The 17,953-nt window shown below is 42.2% G+C and overlaps 2 protein-coding genes across 2 annotated transcripts in view; both read right to left on the bottom strand.

The window, feature by feature from the left end:
• The window catches only part of Gabrr2 (gamma-aminobutyric acid type A receptor subunit rho2), a 58,934-nt gene extending 50,857 nt beyond the window's left edge, over positions 1-8,077 (bottom strand). The window contains exon 1 of the mRNA XM_046432406.2: positions 7,792-8,077. Within this exon, the coding sequence (XP_046288362.2) occupies positions 7,792-7,979 (188 nt within the window). The 5' untranslated portion in view covers positions 7,980-8,077. The remainder of the gene's footprint in view (positions 1-7,791) is intronic.
• A 3,955-nt stretch (positions 8,078-12,032) lies between these two features.
• The window catches only part of Ube2j1 (ubiquitin conjugating enzyme E2 J1), a 31,468-nt gene continuing 25,547 nt past the window's right edge, over positions 12,033-17,953 (bottom strand). The window contains exon 8 of the mRNA XM_046431501.2: positions 12,033-15,276. Coding sequence (XP_046287457.1) covers positions 14,998-15,276 — 279 coding nt within the window. The 3' untranslated portion in view covers positions 12,033-14,997. The remainder of the gene's footprint in view (positions 15,277-17,953) is intronic.

Genomic DNA, 17,953 nt, shown 5'->3' with positions numbered 1-17,953 from the left:
AAAATGTGGTCAAAGTTTTAAAATAATGGTTTTTGGGCTGGGGTCACGGCTCAGTGACAGAGCGCTTGCCTAGCATGTGGGAGGCCCTGGGCTCGAATCTCAGCACCGCATATAAATCAATGATTAAAATAAAGGTCCATCCACAGCTAAAACAAATATAAAAAAAATAAAATAATGTTTTTATCCAGCCAGACCTGATGCTTCTTCCATCAGTCCCAGTGGCAGGTTTGCAGCGGCCCTGGGGGGCCTCCGTCCCAGGACAGACAGGCGAAGCCGGCAGGTCAGGGCCATGGGTGGATTGAGTTGCTCTGAATATCCAGCAAGATGGTGATGGCCAGAGCTGCCACCCAGCACTGCAGGCCCTGGTTCTTTCCAGACCCTGGTCTTCACCTCAATCACACACAATCCCAAAGCAGTCAAATCCAGAACACTCTACAGCAATTGTCTACTGACAAGGTTATCACCAAACAAGAAAAAGAGAAAGAAAAGGATAGGAAAAAAAGTAAAGAATGAAGAAAAGAAGAGGGGGATGGGAGGGGAAAGAGAAAAAGAAGGGAAGAGGGGAAACCTCGCACAGCCAACCCAACCCACAGCACCTCGTCTGCTCTTCCTACAGGCTCACTGGCTTGTGCCTAGCACCAGAGTTATTTTCATGTGTCTCACTTAACCTTCTAAGAGGGTTGGGTCTGAGTTCAGCTCTGTGTCTGTCATACTAAGCACAATGCCTGGTACACAGTGGGCATTCAATAAATGGGATCAGCATGACAGGACAATGGCCAGCTTCTAGAAGGAATTTTAACCAGTTTCATTTTAGCCTATTTGGTCAAAATTATTCAGATGGTTCTCAGGCCTGACCACATATTAGGGTCATTCTTGGAGCTTTCAAAAATCCTGGTGCTCTGGCCACAACCCAGACCAATCAAATCCATATCTCTGAGTGGGACCTGAGCATCAGCATTTTTTAAATTTCCCCGGCTAATCCCCAGAGAGCCAAGGCTGAAGAGCACTTAAGAGCACTAAGCATTTTTAGATCGTGCAATCCCTTTCGACAATAAGCTCTATCTGGCTTTGTGTCTTGTTGACTAGACCAGTGATTCTCAAACCTTGCTACTAACAATAATCACCTGGGGAGGTTGTCAAAGTACTGATGCCTACCCAGTCCCAAGCCTAGAGATTTGGATTTAATGGGTTTGGTCACAGCACTGAGAGGTTTCAAAACCCCTGGTGATTCCAAGGTGCAGCAATGTTTAAGAACCCCTAGGACACTTGAATCCAATACCTGTGGAAGAGTCCAGAGAACTGCCTAGAGCTCCTGTTCATGCTGATGGTTTAGGTGTAAAAAGGTGAGAAAACTAATTCACATGCGGAAAGAACTAGATTGCCTGTCAGGGACTGTGATTCTGCTACATGCAGCATATAGAAGATTTTCAGAAATAAATGAAGAGGTTTCGAGTGTTCATTTGTACATACCCCGATTTCACTCTCCATGTCGTTACACTTTATTCGCTTTTGAAACAAATGTGCGTGTTTCCAATTTAAACTGTAAGAGGAAGGCAGCATGTTTCCCCTCTTGGGATCTTGGAGACCTCTCCCTGTGAAATTCTTAATGTTCATTCTCTACCAGCTCTGCCTCAGATGGTGTGATTCAAAGGGAAATCAAAGCAGTGCTGATCAATAAAGTAGCCACTAGTCAATGTGACTGTTTAAATTTTATTAATATTTAGTTTCTCAGTTATACCAGCCATACATATGTGCTAGTGGCTACTCTCCTGAACAGTGCAGATATATAACATTTCCGCAATCCGCAAAAACGCTTTGTTAGTTCTGCACTAACTGATTGAGGTTGGGTTGCCTGGGCCCCAAACAGATTCCACTGTAAGCCCCACTCTGGAAACCGCCTGGTCCCCTTTTACAGCCCTAGACCTCCCAGTCATTCCCCCACTTCGGTGAGGGCTCTGGCACCACCTGTTTCTCTTCATTCTGTCCCTCCCAAATGTCGGCATACATATAGACTGCCCTTCCACACTCTGGTGGCACAATTTCTCGATTCCTGGTCTGCAGTTCATTTGCTCAACATGTTCCTATGCACTACTGTTCTGCCCATCTCTGTTCCAGTCATGGGAAGGGCATATACCCTGTCCTCACAGGGCTTATAACCTAGTGGGAGACATGACAATTGAACAAGTGGACAGATAAATAAAGTAACTCCAGGAAGTGCCAAGTGCCATAAAAAATGACAAGCAGAGAGATGGGTTGGGGTAGAGAGCTCATTAGAAGGTGGCAGAGAAGTGTGAGACCAGGAAGGAGTGAGGGAGGGAGATGGGGAGCTATGAGAAGATCTGAAGGAAGAGAGAACAGCATGGGTGGTGCCCTGGAACAGTCTAGCTGTGAGCAAAGCCTCTTCACCCAGCTCATTCAGTTTCATCTAGTTTCTAATGCACTCACCCTCTATCCCTTGAACCCTGCTGCTATCTTCAAACTGCCCTGTTTTCACGTTCTTCAGCAATGGCGGTTCTGAAGGACCTGGGGGCTCAGCAGACATGCCTGACCCTCCTCCCCCAGAGCCATTTGAGTTCCACCCTCAACCCCCCAGCTCCTCAGCTTCTCCCTCTTTCCCTGTGCACTCCTATTAGCATTCAATCTCAATTCCAGAGTCTCCCCTCTTGAACCTTTTCTGCACTGTAGGCAGAAAAACTGTCTATACCCCCTGTTCTCCTCTAACTCACACTTCATGCAAAATTTATTGACAGTGGTAGCAATATAGGTGTTATATTCTTCTTCGACTCTTTCCTTTTTAAAAACAATGTTTGAAGACCTAACCTTTCAGAGCAGTCTTAGGTTCACAGCATGGCTGATTCCTACTTACCTCCTGCCCTCCCAGGTGTACCTCCCCCACCACAGTGGTACATTTGTGACTACTGATGAACCTGCACTGGCATATTTCTCTTTTGTGCTTACATTAGGGTTCACTCTTGGTGATGGATGTCAGTGAACATGGACAGACCCATAAGGACATGCAGCCACCACGACAGCATCATACAGAACAGTTTCACCATCCTAAGCATTCTGCCCAAAACAAACAAACAAACAAAAAAGCCCCACAAAAACTTATTCCCTCCTACAAGAAACACTCATTTCCCAAAGATGAGCTCCAACACTGCTGTCACCTCCTCACTCACCAGCACTTCTCTCCCAACTCACGCCCACCCTCAGGTCCTGCAGTGGCCCTGCTAGAACAGGCAGAACCTGGCTCCATTAAAAACTTTGTCTTTTAGGACAAAGCAGTAGGAGGGGAGGCTTCCTCCTACCTACCATGCCCTCTCAGTCTCCATTGCTGCCTCCCCTCCTCCTCAGCCCATCCAGGGTCCTCAAGACCCTGTCCTAGCCGCCTTTTCTTCTCTCCCTGCACTCATTTCATCAGGGTTACCTATGCCAGTGGTTTATATTGTTATCAATATGCTGATGGTTACTAAGTAATCGTCATCTCTCTGCTCTAGCCCTTTACATCTGATAACTACCTAACTGAACACCTGCGGTTGAATGTCCTAGAGGCATTTAGACCACACATCCAGTGCAAGTGTGTAATCCCAACAGCTTAGGAGGCTGAGGTGAGAGGATTGCAAGTTCAAAGGCAGCCTCGCAACTTGGTGAGGCCCTAAGCAAATTAGTGAGACCCTGTCTCAAATTTTTTAAAATTAACAATAAAGGGCTAGTAATATGGCTCAGTGGTTAAGCTCCTCTGGGTTCAATTCCTGGTAGAAAGGAAAAGAGGGGAGGGAAGGGGGAGGAGGAGAGGAGGGGAGAAGGGAAGGGGAGGAGGGGAGGAGAGGAGGGGAGGAGGGGAGGAGGGGAGGGGGAGGAGGGGAGGAGGGGAGGAGGGGAGGGGGAGGAGGGGAGGAGGGGAGGAGGAGGAGGGGAGGAGGGGAGGAGGAGAGGAGGGGAGGAGGGGGAGGAGGGAGGGAGGAGAGGAGAGGAGGGGGAGGAGGGGAGAAGGGGAGGAGGGAGGGAGGAGAGGAGGGGAGGAGGGGAGGAGGGAGTGAGGAGAGGAGGGGGGGGGAGGGAGGGAGGAGAGGAGGGGAGGAGGGGAGGAGGGAGGGAGGAGAGGAGGGGGAGGAGGGGAGGAGGGGAGGAGGAAAGGGGGAGGAGGGGAGGAGAGGAGGGGAGGAGGGAGGGAGGAGAGGAGGGGAGGGGGAGGAGGGGAGGAGAGGAGGAGGGAACGGGGAGGAGGGGAGGAGAGGAGGAGGGAGGAGGGGAGGAGGAAAGGGGGAGGAGGGGAGGAGAGGAGGAGGGAGGAGGGGAGGAGAGGAGGGGAGGAGGGAGGGAGGAGAGGAGGGGGGAGGAGGGAGGGAGGAGAGGAGGGGAGGAGGGGAGGAGGGGAGGAGGGGAGGAGGGGAGGGGAGGAGGGGAGGGGAGGAGGGAGGGAGGAGAGGAGGGGGAGGGGGAGGAGGGAGGAGAGGAGGAGGAAAGGGGGAGGAGGGGAGGAGAGGAGGAGGGAGGAGGGGAGGGGGAGGAGGGAGGGAGGAAGGAAGGAAGAAAAGACAAACAACACATCCAGCTTGATGTGGGACGTATTAAGTGTGAAGTGACCTCTGTTGGAGGATGAGTGGATGATGATCAGAAAGAACTGAGAGACAATATGGCTGCAGGGACACACAGGGGCCAGGTGGAACTTTGGAAGTTACATGAAGAAGTCTGTCTTTATCCAAAGGCAATAAAAAAGCAACCAAAGGTGTTGAGCAGATAGAGGAAGAGGCCACAATCAGATTTGCTTATAGAAAGACTCACTGTAGCCACACACACCGGGAGGGAAATTTCAATTGAATTTCATCCCCTAGAGCTGGATGTGCGACTTGGAGTGTGTGTGTGGTCATGGCCAGGAACTTCCTCACTCACTCATCTCTTCCCCAAGCCTAGTCTCCAGGAGTCAAGTGGGACTAGGCCTGGTCTCTGGGCAGTGACAGTGTGAGGGGCCGTGACCATAAACCCCAGCAAAGGCACCAGGGAAGGCGGATGAAGAGCTCAGCCAGGGGCTTAGCAGATCATAGACATTAAATTGTGAGTGCAGCCGGCTCACTGCCCCTCTGCCTCACAGGAGCAAATCCCTCTTGTCAACACAGTCTCCACATCTATTTAGAGAAGGATTAAGGAACCGGAAGTCCCAGAATGCCACTACCCCAATGAGAGAGAGGAGATTTAAATCCCACCATCATTAAGGGCTCAAAATTTTTGTAAGGGACCAGTTGTTTGATAACTCAAGTCACCAAGATCCTAGCCTTGGGCTCTTTGCCCGAGCAGGGGGCTCCATTCATCCTCTCACAGGTATGGCCGCACTCACTACGGGCAGCCTTAGCCCTCAGAACCACAGCAGGTCAGCCAGACCTCCAAAGGACTCAAACCCAGCCTTTTAGGGGGAGGTGAGAGTAGAAGAAAATGTGATCACCATGCCTTTGGAAGCAGGGCTGGGTCATGTTGTTGTGGTCTGTTGGCAACAGTAGTTATCATGATAACCATGCCCTGGCACACGGCACCCCTTCTCTGTGCAGGCCCTGGCTGTGGGTTTAGACACACCTCACCCCTTTCTCATATCTCCTCTTCAGCAGGAGAAACTGAGCAGTAGTCGGTGAGGAGTGGGGATAACATGGAGAGGAAGCAGGAAGAATAGAACAAAACAACAGCTGAGAGCAAGCACTCAGGGAGCAGCAGTGACTCAATAAGTAGGGACATGAAGGATCAGGAAACTGAAAGCAGTCATCGAAACAGCCACTGCTAAGCAGAATAGTTGATTTGCATGAGCATCTTGGCCAGGGTAATGCCCAGAAGGCTGACGGGATATAAGAGGTCTTGACAGTGTGTGTGAGTGTGACCGTGTGTTACATGGGAGTGACTATGGGTGCAGGACATCTGTGGGGCATGTGACTGTGACCATGTACACTGTGTGTGTGACTATGAAAACTTGTGTGTGATGTGTGATGTGTGTGTATGACTGTGTATGCATGTTAGTGTGTGATCAGGACTTCCAAGAAGTGCTGTAAGACTAAACAGAAAGAGTTGGTCATTTGACTAGTAGAGTGTACCTCCTCTGTGTCCATAATTACAGTAATTTTGGAAACTTAAGTGTCAGAGGCCTGACTGAAAGTTGTCACAGGGAGATACAGCTATGTAATTTTCTGACCATGTGCATTCCCCGGTAGATTCAGAAATGCCCAGAACTGTGTTCAGTATCTTTTTCCCAAGCCTTGGGTCAAGAATTATTTTATGTTCTTTGAATATGTATGTTCATCTCTTCCACTTTAACACTTCCTGGGATGAATTCAAGAAAGTGTTCTGCCCCTAAGAACCAGATTCAAGCTGACCTCCCGCCATGCAGGTGCCTGGAAATGAGACTCTTGGGTCTTCTGAGAAGTGATAGAGATGCTGCAGCTGAGGTCCCTGAGAATCCCAGGGCTCCTGCTGAACCCCAGTACCATTCTCGGGGATAGACAATTTCAGATGATACTTTTCCTCCAGTCTTAGTACACTGAGAACCTATGTTCTAGTCCTTGGAGCCACCAGCACACTGTATAACTTATTCATGCTTCTGAGTCACTGTTTATGCTCCTGTAAAATGAGCCCCTGTAGGCGATTTCCTAATGCATGTTCTATGAGACAGGAATTCCACAAAACAGTTGTTGTTTCTAAGAAATACTGCAACACTTACCCCCCTCTTCAAGTTTCACTATGTCTATTTGCATAATGAAGTTTTTAGAAGTTCTGCTGCAAAGACATCTGTTTAAAATGAACTACACCAGGATTTCCCAATCCCCTTTGACCCCAGAACCTCCTCTTCACACATCACCTGTTCACATTGCTTAAAATTAGAGCTTGGGGAAGTGGCTGGACCACGTGACCTCCAAGGTCCTTCCAAGCCTATGATTCTAGCCATGAAACCAGGATAAGCCCTCCAGGGTGGCTCCAGGGTGGGCCTCTTTCCTCTCCTTCTGGAAGATTTGATCTGTTTGCTTTCAGGCTGAGTACGAATAGGCCTTACAGAATATTTATGTCTCCTAGAAAAGCAGTCTCCACGGGGTGCCAGAGATAGGGATTATAACTCTTATTTGTATTTTTCCTAAAAATAAGGAAGCAATCAAATCTTAATCAAATCTTAATTTACATGCATACATACATATATGCATGTACTTTTATATGTATAAAAGTACATGCATATAATCTGTAAGTAAATATACACTGTAGACATCATTTCAAATATTATACATATAATTTTTTAAAATGTTTTTTAGTTGTTGATGGACCTCTGTTTTATTTATTTATATGTGGTGCTGAGAATTGAACCCAGTGCCTCACACATGCTAGGCAAATGCTCTATCACTGAGCCACAACCCTAGCCCTACATTTTTTTCCTAGGAGTTCAGGATATATATATATATATATTTTCCCTCATGCCAAAATATTTGATTGTAATTATTTAGCAGGCCTCTGTGGTTCCTACTGGACATAATCCTGAGAAACAAAGCAGCACAATCTAAGAAGGGTAAAGAGATTTTTACCCACCATCTATGCCTATCTGCCTTAATTCAAAATGCTGTGGCTGGACAGAGGCATCTGAACGCAAGGCTCAATCTAGTCCAGCTTCCTTCTTGCTTTGCGACACAGTATTTGTGCTTTTTTTCTGGCTGGGAAAGGCTTCCAATAGGACATTTAAGGATGTGTCCCCCAGCCCTCCTGGGGAGCTCTCCCCCCTGTGCCACAGCTGCTACTGCAAAGTGGCCTCCTTCCCCTCCCTCCTGACCTTACCTTGGCTTGGGCATTTCCAGCTGTCCTGTCCATCTCTTCCTCCTGGGCTTTCTGCTCTCCACAAGAACCATCAGGCAAAACAAAAACAAAACGAGTCTTGTAAAATAAGGCATTTTGTCTACGTCTATGATGCAACAGCCTGCTTTCCAGTGACCTTCAATGGGGCAGGTCTTCCCTGACTCAACCATTGATTCCGTCTTCAGCCTCCCGACGGTGCTGCTCCGAGGGGCTGCAAGGGCATGGTTGGTGAGGCTGATTTCCCGAGTCACTATTTGATTCTGGTGCCTCTTCCACCCACACACACCACCCACCAGGCCATGACACAAACACCAGGCTTTGCCTTCTGTGCTGTTAGAGATTGGCCATTAGTCAAGAAGTTTGCCCTCCTGGGAAACTCTGCTTCCGTTCAACCCTAGAACGGCTTTGGCTAAAACTGTTATATAAAAAAAAATTAAATCTCTTGAACATGCCAGCTTTTTTGCTGAGATCATTAATCCATCTCTCTGGCGGCATAAAACCAGTCTGTCACATCAGCAGGGAGTCAGCATGGATTTGTGCATGGAGAGGAGTGCACGAACATGTTCAGGAAATGCTGAGAAACACATGAATGATCTGTTTTCAGAATGTTGCTTTCTTTTTTGGTTTAAGAATATGCTTCTCTGATGGAGAAGGATTCCTGCTTTTCCCCAAATACACACTTTTTTGTTTGCTTGTTTGTTTTCAGTGAAAACATATTTTATCAAATCATAAAACATATTCTTGTTTTGTAGAGCATAAACCAAATGCAAATTCATGATCATGCAAACTCTTTTTCCTATCATGAGTGTTAAATTAACTTTGGTCTCTGACCCTGAAATGTGTGAAGTCAAACATCATAAATTAGGTTTGATTCCTGTCCTGCAATATGGAATTATGCACATTAGAAGTGCAGAGATATATACAGTTAGGTTTAACTGCAGAACAAAATACTGCATGTTTAAAAACTATTTATTGCTTGCTTCTGTGTCCTAGAAATAGAGAATCTAGTGTGGTAGGAATGTAGGGAGATGGGAACAGAGGCAAGGAGGGAGAGGCAGAATGGAAACAGAATTGTGGTTTATCCTGCAGGGAAGAAAGAACCGAAAGCAGCAAAGCAGGACAACACAATCCATTTCATTTTTTAAGGAATCCCTACTTGGGATAAGTTGGAACAGGAAAACTATAAAAACTAAAATGGATGAGATCCTTCTTGAAGGGAAGGAGAAAAGAAGAGGAATGAGATTACCAAGTTAGTTCGGAAATGGAGTACATTTGGTGACTCCTACTCTAGGTGATGAGAGAATGGGAGAGAGAAATCAACGACAGCAAAATTCTCATTTGCAGGTAGGTCTGGAAGTTTAGTTGGAGGGTACCACTAATAACTGATGATATCCATTATAGGTGGGCAAGCATGGTGCTGAGATGAGATAAATATTGACTAGTGGAGTTTGAGGAGACATCAGACTTCTAGATGGCCAGCAGCAGCTGGAGTCTCAGCCTGAAGCTCAGGAAAAAGGCATGGAATGGAGAAATAGTTTTGGAGTCATTAGGATAGGATGGTAGTTTAACCCCAAGAAAGAGTGAGATCTTTCAGGGGCATACAAAAAGCCAATGTTTCAGCACAGGATCGTGGAAAATCTATGCTTTTTTTCTTTTCTTTTTCATTTTATGGATTGAACCTAGGGGTGTTTTACCACTGAGCTACATTCCCAGACCGTTTTATTTTATATTTTAGACAGGGCCTCTCTAAAATGCTAAGGCTGGCCTTGAACTTGTGACTCCTACCTCAGCCTCCTGTGTTGCTAGGATTACAGGCATCTGCCACTGCACCCTGCAGAACTGATACTCTTGAAGGATCCATAGGGCAGCCAGAACAAAAGGAGAGAAGAACAAGAAGTTGGCTATGAAACCAAAGAGGCAGAGTTTCAGGAAGAGGATAGTTAACAGTCAGTGCGGTGAAGAGGTCAAGCAAGGTGAGAGCAGGAGACAGCTACTGAACCTGCCAACTTGGACATCATTCCTGACATGTGCAGTTTTGGTTGTGGGGTGTGCTGGGAAGGAAAATTACAATGTAATTACAAATTGTAATTATAAATCACAATGAGAGTGGGAATGCATTTGTACAGGGACTCTCTTTCAGTGGTTCCCAAATCTGGCTATTTCTCAGAATTATCCAGAGAATTTTTCTTTTATTGCTTGCAGTAATGGGGATCAAACCCAGATCAGAAATTTTAAAATTTAGCGGTAAAATATGGGAACAAAGTTCTTTTTTATGGGTTTTGTTCAAAAAGATTTTTTTCCTTTCTTCCACTTGGAATAAGTCTCTAAAGGACCAACCGGAACTCTGTGCCTGGATGTTGTTAATTTTCAAGAAATAGTTGTTTTGTTACTATTCTTATGAATAGTTCATAAGAACTATTGTGATAACAGTAGAGAGAGAACCACAGATGGATGGTATAACCTTTTACCACAACTTTATTGAATTATCATTTATATACCATAAAGTCATGTTTTTAATGGGTGATTTTTAGCATATTCAGAATTGTGCAACTATCACCACTAATTTTAGAATATTTTAATCTCCCCACAAAGAAATCACATACCCAGGGGCTGGGATTATAGTGCCATGGTAGAGTGCTTGCCTAGCACAGGTGAGGCACTGAATTCAATCCTCAGCACAACATAAAAATAAAGTATTATATGTCTATCTATCAAAAAAAAAAAAATCCCATACCCAGTTACAGTCACTCCCCATTCTCTTTTCCTTAGCCCCTAGCAACTACCAATCTTTCTCTCTCTATGGATTTGTCTATTATAGAGACTTTAAACAGAATCATACAATATGCAGCCTTTTTATACCTGCTCACCATGTTTTCAAGGTTCTTCTATATTTAGTATGTTTCATCACTTCATTCTTTTTTATAGGCAAATAATATTCCATGGTTTAGATAGAACATTGATCCATTCATTAGTTGGTCATGTAGGTTTGCACCTTTGGTCTATTAACAATGCTGCTATGGACATTTGCATGAGTTTGTGTGTGACAATGTTTTCTTTTGGATACATTTGTGGGAGTAGGATTACTGGGTCATATGGTAAGCTTGTTTTCTTTTTTGAGGAACTACCAACCCATTTTCAAAGGGACCACATAATTTTATGTTCCACCCAGAATGTAGGAGCATTCTAATTTTTCAGCACCCTGGCCAAACACTCATTATCTGGCTTTTAGTCTAGCCATACTTGTATGAAATAATACACATTTCCTTAATGGCTAATGATGTTGAGCTTCTTTTCATGTGGACATTGGCCATTTGTATTGCCATTTTTAAAGTCAGGTTGTCTTTTTTTTTTTTTTTACTATTAAATTGTAAGTATTGTTTAGATATTCTCAGTGCAAGTCCCTTATCAAATGCTTGATATGCAAATATTTTCTCCTGTGTCATCTTTCCATCACTTAATAGTGTTCTTTGGAAAAAGTTTAATGGAACCTTTTCTTTGGTTGTTTGGGCTTTTGAACTTGTATCTAAGAAACCACTCCTTTGGGGCTGGGGCTGTGGCTCAGTGGTAGAGCACTTGCCTAGCATGTGTGAGGCTCTGGGTTCGATTGTCAGCACCACAAACAAATAAATAGAGATCCATCAATAACTAACAAAAATTAAAAAAAAAAAAAAGAAACCACTCCCTAGCCCACCACAATGAAGATTTAGTTTCCTTCCAAGAGTTTTAAAGTTTTAGCTCCTACATTTATTATTATTAAGCTCTTCCATACATTTTAATTTTTGTCTATGGCACAAAGCTATGGATGGTGTAACTCGTAACATTTGCACATTTCTTTGAAAATGAAGGATCAACCAGTCCCACTGGTTGAAGCTCAGAATTGTAGGAAGGACCCAACTGCACTTGCTGAGGTCTAATTTACACCAAAAAGTTAGGCAGGACTGTTACACACAGCAATATCTTACAATTAGGGTTTAGTTCAACCTTAAGAACACTAGGAGAGGATCAATTCTGTGTATTAGAGAAGACTCTTGACTATGGGATGAGGAATGGTGCAAGACTGAAGACCTATGAAGAGGCAACTGCATTGATTTTGAGGGGGTAACAGCTAATTATGGTAGTGGCAAGAGAGCATGAAGAGAAATGGAAAATATGAAAAAAGATATGGAAATAGAATAGACAAGTGATCAGACTAGATGGCAAAGAATACAATCTTTGATCAAAAACAAGGTATGAATAGTCACCAGTTTTATTGAGCAGCTCAAACTAGTTCTGAAGGCACCTATTCAAGAGACATTCCAAACAGCTTCTGAGCAACGCACAGCTTCCCACGAGGGTTTCAACGGCACACATGATAATGTACACATTATTCTTGGTTAAAGTAAGGTTCACTAAATGCCTTCACTTTATACTTACTTGCAAGTAATAAAACAATGTACGCTTTTCAGTACTTCACCCTAGGTTTCTGCTCAATTAAGTTCAAGTGTGTGAGGTTTACTTGTTTACTGATTCTGATCTGCAAAAACAGGCAAGCTTCAAGATACCAGAATGTTTATTCATAAACCGAAAATAACAAAAAGAGTCTTTATTCTCCTGAAATAGGAAACTGTATATTTCCGTAGTCAAAACAATAAACAATTTAAGATTTCTTTAAAAAATTAGTTGAGAATCTTGATGAAATTCATTTATTTCAGTAGAATAAAACAATAAGCAGCATGGAAATATAAAGTGCTACATAAAAGCCCCAATACATAAAATTTGAAAGTTCATTGGCTTTAAACAGTTACAAGTGAAACAGACAGATTTTTATCAAGCATGCTATTTTAACTACCTTAATAAGTAGTAATGTGCTATGTTGGTCAATGAAAAAGCCAAGAGTTACCTAAATCTGAGAATTGGGGTAATAAGGAGTCCTTTACATCTTTATATACCAGATTATACTTCTAGTTTGGCCTTATGCTTGAATTAAGGGTTAAAGTGGGGCTTTAAAATAACAAGTTTTCTGAAGAGGCCCTTCAGTGGGGTTTCAATAAAAATGGCCTCAAAGATCAATTTAATGTGGTTTATTAACCACACAATGGGGATCAGATTGACAATTTCAGGATTTTTAGGAAGACCATTCGAGGTGAAAGAGGAAAAACGTGCCACTTCTACATGTATGTGTCAAGTGCTAAAAGACCCTGAACAATCAGGCAGGTGTCCAGTTCCTTGAGGGATAAGGGAAGAGACACAAATCAGATTAAAGAAGGATCTGCAAAATGCTTAATTGTAAAGCACAGGTACAGCCTGTGGAAACAATCAAGATCACATACATCCAGAGGCTGGCTCAAGTTTGAGAGGAAATAGAAAGAAGATTGTTCCTAGTGCATGATTAATCTCAGCATAGGTTGAGGGCATGGGATTTATTTCTTAGGTGATGCCAATACCTGGTCTTCCCAGTTGGGTCAGTGATTTCTTGCTTGGAGACAACTGACCCAATATTTCTAATATCTTGGGTTATAAACCAAGACTTCAGGATGTATTTTCTCATGGCAATAAAATTATAAAATGGAATCTATAATTTTCCTGACATGAGGTCTTCATAAGTCCTTAGGCTTTTCAGACTACCAACTTCAGCTAGATATAACAGAAAAAAAAAAACCTGAACAACTTTAAAATGCTAATTTATTAAAGTTTAAAACAACTCTGTATTATATAATAGTATGCAATATGTTCTTATTTTAGATGCAGACTTAATGGAAAACTGGCCATCAAGTAAAAATAGAAATTATATCTGATGGTTAGTAGATCCAAAGTCCTGTGTTAGGAGTAAAAATTAAATTTGCTTTTAAAATTACTTTATGAATTGCTTTTGTCTAGCCCATAATTTCAGTTAGTTAAAACCACATAAGGACTTCATGAATACCCTCCCCCAAACTATCCAAATATATATGGGCTAACTTTCATGGACTGGTCTAGAACTTAAATATCATTTACATTGAGTTGTACCCAAAAAAAAGTTTACAAATGCACTTTTAGAGCAAAAGCTGTTTGAAGGCTGGGGACTATATTTAAAAATTAAAACTTCATTAACCACACTCCACGAGTGCCCTCAACGCTGCTAACCGCACATGCTAGAGGCAATATTTTCTGAGTCTATGGTCTCACCAGGCAATTTGATGACAAAATTGTCCATCAGCATCTGTGGAGCTGACTAGCATTCAGTGATATACTGATTTTTTTCACTGAAAATCTTTCTTGGGCTTTGATTAGGTGGACTATTATAAGTTTTTCTAACTTTTATCACTAATACTTGGGCCCTGAGGTTTTCTATTAAAATGGTACATGAAATATTTAAACATTATGCATATTCCTGGAGTAATTAAAATTTATAGTGATTACAAAGCTAGGTATATAACACATTTCAAAATATATACAATTCAAAGCAAAGCAAACATTCAAATCTTTAGATACTCCCACTGAACTTCTAGAAGAAAATCAAACAATTTCTGGCTTGGACTCTTTCTTCCTTAAGACAAAGACCTATGGAGGACTGTTTTCTTTCTTTTAAAATCTGTGTGTCTATTGGAGAAAGAAGATTGATAACAGCATATCAAAGTGGTTACAAAGTACTTCCTCTTCAAGTAACATCTGATAACAAAGATGTAATCTCATTTCCTCATAAACATTTGATTCAAATAGATTATATTAGAACAGTTACAGAGTGGACAGTCCCAGTATGAATGACACTTTAAGGTAGCTACTTGAGTCTTGTTTTCCCTTTTCAACTCTTCTGTCCCTAGATCATTCTGCCTAGGTAGAAATAGCACTCAATAAATGATATTGAGTAACTAGTAATACTCAGGGGAACTTAAAATACCATCATTTATCTGAAAAATTCAAAGAACTAAACAGAAAAAAATATTGCAAATTTACAGAAGCTGAGGCATTAGAAACAACAATAAGTTATTTCCCTATGAAGCAGATCAAATAGTGCGACAAGAAACTGACTTCTAGTCCTTTACATTAAGCAGGACACACTGCTGGATATAGTCTAAATATCTAGCCATATTTATATTGAATTTATAAGGATCAAAAAAGGAATGGAGGATAAATACAAAATAATCTTTTTGTAAACAATTCTTAGATTATACCCAATGCAGAATGTTTAACGAAGCAGTTGAATCACAGCTCTTAAGTTGCAAAACAATATTATAACTCAAAGTCAAATATGTACTCATTGGCCAGATATATTCGTCGGAATATAAGAGCTGCCAATGCCAAAGTCAGAATGACAATCAGTACAGCTGATCCACCATGATCAGTGTGGTTGTCTCTTGGCTGCTGGCCCTGGATTACATCTGGTGAGGTGGATGACCTTCTTTGACTCTGCTGCTGGGCCCGGCGCTGTCGAGGGCTCATGGAGGTATTCTTAGCTGCAGGTTGGGTAGGTTGTTGAAAGGATGCTGCAGATGGATTCTGGACTCCATACTAGAAAATTTTAAGAAATTTTGTATAAAATTGGCAAAATTTTTTTTTTTTACATATGCGTGTTATCTATCCAAGAAAACACAGAATATCTGAGTATTAAATATGACCAATGACAAAATTACCAACAACTATGTGAATGCTGAAACTGGTAACTCACCCTGTTGAAAACAAGTAAAGCAACTTATTCTGAGCACCCAAAAAGTGGAGGAGGAATTTAATAGCAATGAAATTGATAAGGCAAAATTTACCCATTTTTCCCATAGATGGCATTCTACTTTGCTCCAAGATGCACCTCCAGCAGTACCTACTAAGCATCTGGCCATGATTTTCTTTCAGAAGATCCACAAAGGGAACAGTTTTATTAACACTTTCTGCTTGAAAATTACCCATCTTAAACGGGCAAAAAGGGCAGTTCTCAACAGTGTGCCATCATGAACCAGGTTTTTTCCAATATTATCTTATTATAATCAATATTCTTCCACCAACAGTAATGAAGCACAGAAAATAATTTCAAACCATAAATTCTTTTTTTTTTTAAATGCTCTCAATTTGGAAGTCATTTTTTTTTTTTTAATTTTTTATTGTTGGTTGTTCAAAACATTACAAATTTCTTGACATATCATATTCCACACTTTGATTCAAGTGGGTTATGAACTCCCACCTTCACCCCATACACAGATTGCAGAATCATATCAGTTACACATCCATTGATTTACATATTGCCATACTAGTGTCTGTTGTGCTCCGCTGCCTTTCCCATCCTCCCCCCTCCCCCCTCCCCACCTCTCCCCTCCCCTCCCCTCTTCTCTCTCTACCCCCTCCACTGTATAACCCTGAGGGTCTCCTTCCATTTCCATGCAATTTCCCTTCTCTCTCCCTTTCCCTCCCACCTCTCATCCCTGTTAAATGTTAATTTTCTTCTCCTGCTCTTCGTCCCTACTCTGATCTTAGTTACTCTCCTTATATCAAAGAAGACATTTGGCATTTGTTTTTTAGGGATTGGCTAGCTTCACTTAGCATAATCTGCTCTAATGCCATCCATTTCCCTGCAAATTCTATGATTTTGTCATTTTTTAATGCAGAGTAATACTCCATTGTGTATAAATGCCACATTTTTTTTATCCATTTGTCTATTGAAGGGCATCTAGGTTGGTTCCACAGTCTTGCTATTGTGAATTGTGCTGCTATGAACATCGATGTAGCAGTGTCCCTGTAGCATGCTCTTTTTAGGTCTTTAGGGAATAGACCAAGAAGGGGAATAGCTGGGTCAAATGGTGGCTCCATTCCCAGCTTTCCAAGAAATCTCCATACTGCTTTCCAAATTGGCTGCACCAATCTGCAGTCCCACCAGCAATGTACAAGTGCACCCTTTTCCCCACATCCTCGCCAGCACTTGTTGTTTGACTTCATAATGGCTGCCAATCTTACTGGAGTGAGATGGTATCTTAGGGTGGTTTTGATTTGCATTTCTCTGACAGCTAGAGATGGTGAGCATTTTTTCATGTACTTGTTGATTGACTGTATGTCCTCCTCTGAGAAGTGTCTGTTCAGGTCCTTGGCCCATTTGTTGATTGGGTTGTTTGTTCTCTTATTGTCTAATTTTTTGAGTTCTTTGTATACTCTGGATATTAGGGCTCTATCTGAAGTGTGAGGAGTAAAGATTTGTTCCCAGGGTGTAGGCTCCCTATTTACCTCTCTTATTGTTTCTTTTGCTGAGAAAAAACTTTTTAGTTTGAGTAAGTCCCATTTGTTGATTCTAGTTATTAACTTTTGTGCTATGGGTGTCCTATTGAGGAATTTGGAGCCCGACCCCACCGAATGTAGATCGTAGCCAACTTTTTCTTCTATCAGACGGCGTGTCTCTGATTTGATATCAAGCTCCTTGATCCATTTTGAATTCACTTTTGTGCATGGCGAGAGAAAGGGATTCAGTTTCATTTTGTTGCATATGGATTTCCAGTTTTCCCAGCACCATTTGTTGAAGATGCTATCCTTCCTCCATTGCATGCTTTTAGCCCCTTTATCAAATATAAGATAGTTGTAGTTTTGTGGATTGGTTTCTGTGTCCTCTATTCTGTACCATTGGTCCACACGCCTGTTTTGGTACCAGTACCATGCTGTTTTTGTTACTATTGCTCTGTAGTATAGTTTGAAGTCTGGTATCGCTATACCGCCTGATTCACACTTCCTGCTTAGCATTGTTTTTGCTATTCTGGGTCTTTTATTTTTCCATATGAATTTCATGATTGCTTTCTCTATTTCTACAAGAAATGCCATTGGGATTTTGATTGGCATTGCATTAAACCTATAGAAAACTTTTGGTAATATCGCCATTTTGATGATGTTAGTTCTGCCTATCCATGAACAGGGTATAGTTTTCCATCTTCTAAGATCTTCTTCTATTTCTCTCTTTAGGGTTCTGTAGTTTTCATTGTATAAGTCTTTCACCTCTTTTGTTAGGTTGATTCCCAAGTATTTTATTTTTTTTGAGGATATTGTGAATGGAGTGGTTGTCCTCATTTCCATTTCAGAGGATTTGTCTCTGATATACAGGAATGCCTTTGATTTATGTGTGTTGATTTTATAGCCTGCCACTCTGCTGAATTCATTTATTAGCTCTAATAGTTTCTTTGTAGAGCCTTTTGGGTCTGCTAGGTATAGAATCATGTCACCTGCA

This window comes from Marmota monax, unplaced genomic scaffold (genome assembly GCF_021218885.2).
Source record: "Marmota monax isolate L192 unplaced genomic scaffold, Marmota_monax_Labrador192_F-V1.1 WCK01_AAM20220418_F8-fsc00013, whole genome shotgun sequence".
NCBI lineage: Eukaryota > Metazoa > Chordata > Mammalia > Rodentia > Sciuridae > Marmota > Marmota monax.
The sequence above is the reverse complement of the archived record's forward strand: the minus strand, read 5'-3'. Positions and strand labels throughout refer to the sequence as shown.